The sequence below is a fragment of the Pholis gunnellus genome, assembly GCF_910591455.1.
Source record: "Pholis gunnellus genome assembly, chromosome: 6".
Lineage (NCBI taxonomy): Eukaryota > Metazoa > Chordata > Actinopteri > Perciformes > Pholidae > Pholis > Pholis gunnellus.
Window position 1 is genome coordinate 21,653,214 of NC_136532.1, and position 6,000 is coordinate 21,659,213.

The 6,000-nt window shown below is 40.9% G+C and overlaps 1 protein-coding gene across 1 annotated transcript in view; it reads left to right on the top strand.

Annotated features, from left to right (window-relative positions):
• The window catches only part of LOC306697965 (transmembrane protein 132D), a gene marked incomplete at both ends in the record, with an annotated part of 210,237 nt that overhangs the window by 105,215 nt on the left and 99,022 nt on the right, over positions 1-6,000 (top strand). Inside the window, one exon of the mRNA XM_079162079.1 lies at positions 518-658. Within this exon, the coding sequence (XP_079018205.1) occupies positions 518-658 (141 nt within the window). The remainder of the gene's footprint in view (positions 1-517; positions 659-6,000) is intronic.

Genomic DNA, 6,000 nt, shown 5'->3' on the forward strand with positions numbered 1-6,000 from the left:
ATGTATATGTTTACAAAGGAAAAGAAAGAGAGCAAAATTAACGGAACAAACAATAAATTATATTGTAAGAAATTGGCTGTTTATTGTTGCCTTTCTCATCAACAAAGTCACATTTTGTGTATTAGATATAATATCCAGCACAGCATACATCCAAGTCACCATCCACGCAGCACTTACTTACTAAAATGTTAACTTTCATAAGAGATTCTCCTGTCACTCCTTTCTCTTCTCCCACCAAAACATACCGTAGGAGGCAGCACCATGCTGGGTGAATCATTTTAAAAAGACATTTCATACAAAGAGTATGGCACATATCAGGGATTAAAGAAAATCAGCGAGGAAATCGGGCCGGGGAAATTCCAAGCGAACCAAATTCAATTTTAAGCAAATTCCCCCTGACTGTCAGTCACTGTGACAACTCTCCTTTTTTTTTTGTTTGTGATGTGTGCCTGTGAACTTTAGATTAACCTCGCTTTCTCTTCTCACTCTCTTCGTTTCTCTCTTCATCTCTCTGCAGGGTGTGGTTCCAGTCAGGCATTAACTTCCTGGCTGTGAAACCCAGCAACCTCGTCGCGTGGGAGATCAAACAGGAAATGGCACCGGGAAGCAGTTCGTTGGCGGTGATGTGCCAGAGAAGGGTGTCCTCCACAGCAGAGAGGTAGGGCTGAAGCTCGCACATCTACTCCTGTTTTTTCAACAGCTCCCTCCGTCAGCCACTGATTAGCTCCAACATGGAGGTTATGTTTTCGATTTGTTTGATGGTGGAAGGGTGTAGCATGGACCAGGGAATAACCTTTTACATGTTGTAAAGGATCTAAATCACAGGGCGGATACACACATTATTTTTCACTGTTGCTATCAGTGTGAGATGGCTCATGGCCTTGTTGAAGGTTTGTGCTCTCCGTTCTAGTTTCTTCCTTTTGTATTTGTGTGTTCATAAAAGTCTGAGGGGAGCTGTGGTTATTCTGCACTAAGGCCATAAAAATCTCCATTTGGAAAGGAGAGGACAGTAGAAGTTTCTGCAACAAAGAACAATTAAATATTTATGATTCATGTTTCATCTACACATTTAAGTTTACAGGTAGTACACTAGGATGGCTCTTGATTCTGTTGGTTGTTATTATTATTATTTCTTATTCCAGGGAGACACCCCAGGCAAAGTCACTGTTTTTTATGCACTGGTCAATTTTGATATTTCTGCTTTTTTTTGCTTCCACGTCTTCTTTCAGATTAGTGGAAGGAAAACATCCAAAATACACATTTCGGTGTTTATTTTATTACTTTGTCTGTTTGCGTCTGTAGAGTTCTCCTAAAGTTTGCAATAGATAATGCCTGTTAGGAGTAGAAGTCAAGAGTAGAAGTAACAGTTAAGGGGATTTATTTCAAACTACTTGCAAACAAAGATTCTCAAACAATGTGGGAGAGGCTGGGACAAAGTGGTCGTGCCAAATGAAAATAACTGAATATAACAAAACTAGGCCCGGATAACTCCAACCTCTGACAACAAAACAGAAACAACATGGCTTTACTCGCTTATCTAAAAGAATAGCTTCACCAAAACAAATACAGGGGTGGCACCTGCCAATAATCCTCAGGTGTCTAGACAAAGGTGAACTGCGCGTGTGTACAAATGTAAAGGGTACCCCGACTCACCTACTGTCCTCCACCTCCCACCACAAACCTTAACAGATTATCAACAACTGTGTCACAGCTCAAACAGGCAGAGAACAAAAACAAAGAGGGTGAACTCCTCAGGCTTCCTCCTTTTATTCTGGACCCAATCTGCTGATTGTCCAGCTTGAAGTCTGTGGAAACCAAGGAGCAGCATGACTGGCCTGCACAAGTAGAAACCAATCACCTTGTTTGCAGCTGGAAAGAAAACAAGGGAGGGAGGGAGGGAGAGAAAGAAAGGCAGGAGGGAAGAAAGCACATGCACAGGCGCTTTGTTCCTGCCTGACACATAACAACGCCTCATTTGTATATTTAAACATAACATTTCAGAAAACTTGTAATACAACTAATTGTCTCACTGTTAGTAATCAACTGTTTCATGGTGATATCACATTGTTTATTCACATGTAGTGTCTTGCAAAATGTTTGGAATGTTTATAGAATTTTAAAGGCTCAAAATGAATTTCACCCTGAGCCAGAAATCAGTGGTGCTTACATACACCAAACTTTTCGGCTTCATTCTTATCTATATTCAAAATGGTTTGTTCATATATCATTCATAGGCTGATTCATTGTATGAACATTTTATTCCTAAAAACAACATTTTCTTTTTTCACAGCTGTTGAGAGAATTTTCTGAATAATGGAGTTATACAAATAAATCTCCAAAGTCCCTCTGTAAAAGCATTTAACTCTAATATGTCAACAAAATGAAATTCAAATGTTGAACTTGGTTTAATCCAATGCTTAGATTTCTGTTCTGGAAATGTATGCAAATTAGAACAATAAAATAATCCCTCATTTGCATATTTAGACATACATTTTGAGTAAACGTGCAATACCAAACAAATAAATAATTGTTTTATTGTAAGTAATCAACTGGGGGAAGTCCCATGACAATATCTATTCGATCTTTTTTATACCCATGGGGTGTCTCCTCCTAGGCTTTCTAGGAGCTATCCTATAAATGATTGTAGTGTGTTGCACTGTATTGCATCAACAGTGGAACACCAAAAGTCTATTTACTGATTTGCTTATAATATGACCTTCAAACTGCAACCTCTAACCCATAAAAGTGTATGTTTAGGTGTACATACTGAGGAGTGTCAAATTCATAGACGAGAGGTTGTGTGGTTACACATTACAGCCTGTACCGTACACACACCATGGGTATGTACAACACATACACAGTGGGCTAAAAAGCAGCAGTGGAAAGCACTGACCCGTGTGTCACACTACATTTGCCATTTACTTGGTAATTGCTCTGCCCTGGTTGGTTATGTTAGTGTGTACATGTGGATTCGCGCTTGAGAGTTTAGTTTGTGCCAGGAGGGTGAAACCAGCGATGGCAGAGGAAATACTACCGGTTTTGTTATTTTTATTTTGTTGCTAATGTGTCGGGTGATCGGCACTTCACCCCAGTGATTGGGTAAAAGGTTGTTGTCTCATTGATGCAAAAAATAACAAAGACGGATGAAACACGATAAGTCTGGATGAGAAAAACAAGGTGGTGAGATAAATGTTTCCTTTAAAGAAGGTAAAATCAAGATGGCAAACAGAGACTGAGGTTAACTGGGTAGCAGAGAAATATTGATTCAAAGTGCACAAGGCAACGGTGCAAACACAACACAATGCACGTGGAACAGGAAACTGAAGTACATGAACTGAAATAGCCTTGATCCAGGAGATACCAGCGGTGTGACTCACACACAAGCTCCAAGCTTTTAGCTCAAAGCAAACTCCAAGGACAACTGTCAAAAAACGTATGCCTACTCTGTGATCGACACATGTACAGTGGGGCTGAATAGTTATTGTGAATTTACTAACACCTTTGAGGGAGAGACATACACCCTTTTTATCCATTTTTTTAAATGTTGACTTTAAAGGTTCTTTTTCAAATGGATACAGTAAATGGCATTTTGGAACAACTCTAAGGGAAGTGATTATTGAATATAAGTATATAGGTTAAACTAAACTGTGCTACATTCAAGTGACTAACCGCTGTCCTGCAGTAATGCTCATAGATTTAGTGAATTGTTTAACCTTTTATCTCACACACCTACACACATTCAGGCTATATAAAGCTGGCTATAGAAGTAACACTAATGTACTTATTGCAGTATAATGTATAGATGATGGTTCCCACTAGTATGAATGCTGTGTTAATGAGGTGATTTAAACGCAGTCCAGACAACAAACACACTCATCGCTCAGGGTGGAAAATACTGAATGATGTACCATGCTGGCTGTATGTTGCCAAATATAGAGCAGATCTGTTTACGCATGTGTTGGTGTCAGACAGCTGGAACCTGTGTTGCCCATGGCTGAATGGAAATTTGACCAGTAAACATGGATGAGTTTTGATCCTCTTTTCTTTCTCTCTCTTTTTCACCTCATCTGTCTCTCCATCCATCTCTTCCTCCAACCTTGTGTTGGAGTGACTGAAGTTCCTGCTTCACTGTCCCTCATCACCTTCCTTCTCCCCTCTCTGCTCTCTGTCTCTCGCTCTCTGCTGCTTGAGGACAAGTGCTGATGAATGACTTCCTATTGCATGAAACTATTATAGCAGGACCCCAGCTCAATGAGCACCACTTAGCTAGCCGTTAGCCACGTCTAGCCTTGACTGATGGACGGCATCGGCAGCAACGGATGACCCAAATGTGGCACTGAGCGAAATAAATCTGATGACACCAACAGCTTTAAGCTTTCTAATTAAGAGCACGAGACAAAAGTTTCCATCGGATGTTTTTAAGACTTTGGAGCTTGTCTTTGTACGGTATGGTAAAGGATGTACCGTAGTTTGTTTGGAGGGATATCAAAACGTTGTTGGGAGTCATAGCTTTAATTGCTAAGCCCAACCTTCCCTTGTTACCCTGCATTCCATTCCACTACCGCACATACCTCACGGTACACAGTTTACGTACTGATAATGATGGAATATTTGCCATTGAAATTCATAGTTGTTTTGGAAACAAAAGCAGACGTCTACTACGACTTGAGTGACATCTTCATCTCTGGCTGGTATGTATCTTGTTGTGTATCTTGTATCATTACAAAACTCCTTAAACTCGTTGGCTTTTTGGTGTGGAAGAGTCTAAACAGGCCTTGCTTAAAGTTGGACAGTTGCCTGTTTGGGGAAGGGCTGTAGCAAAGAGTCAACTGGTGAACAGAAACGCATACTTGATGCTGTGCATATTTCTTTAGTGAATTGCTCACGGACTCCCCTGGTCCTCTTCAGCATGGCTAGGGAAAACTGAAAGCGTCGGATGAATTTTGGGATGTGCCAGACGTTGCAGCCTCAAGGCAAGGAAGTTATTTTCCTGGCCTGTTGTCGCTCATCGGCACGCTGTTGTTAAACGTGTTCAGATGGATGATTCTAAGCAGCTGTTTATTTCCCTGAGCTTTGGCACTTTTAGTAGATTTCTTTATGTTTTGGGGTTTTTGGGGAGGTTTTTTGCCCTGAAGGAAAAACTCATCAAAGTGACGTCTGGGTAAACACAGAAAGTGATGCTTTGGAAACCAGATTATGATATGGCTATCTCACAAAGACATGTAATGAGACGCAAACGCATTCTGTCACATTTACATCCACTTACACATACACACTCCTGCCGTCTTCAAAGTGATACCGTAAATAGAAAAAAGGTGCCTAAAAGCTCAGATTATGATGCGGCAAGCACAAATATATACAAGTGTACAGGCCTGTACAAACATGGGCAGACACACACACACACACACACAAGAAGCAGGGCTGATACAATGCAATTTGCCTCGGTGTTACCTCCCTAATGAAACAGCAATGAAGGCTGTAGTTGGGAGTGAAGCTAACACAGGGAAGACACGCACACACACACACACACAGTATATACAGAGCGTTGCCAGCGTACAACAGGCAAGATCACAGGCTTTTATCAGCGATTGTGTGGGCAGGATGGCTAATTAAAAGAGCTGATCTGTATTAATCTCTAATGAGATATTACTGGTTGAGACATGAAACGGCAAGTGTTTTTTTTTTTATGAATGAGAGGGTGGAATGATTGCTTCCTCTGACAATGAATCTTGTGTATTGATTGCTGTTACCTATTGTTGTTCTGTGATATAATATGATGTGACATGATACGGTGTGTGCGTATAATAGGGGCTGTATGGTGAGTGGATGCACTAATTAGAACCGAAGCGTAGGCTTCGCTGTGTGTGTGTGGGTGTGTTTTTCATGTGCGCCTATGCATGTGTTTATGGCCGTGTGTGTCTATGAGGTGGGCGCATGTATGCTGTCTTGCATGCATAGTACCTTTGTATACATGTATGTAGGTTGACAGTTATCTGCGAC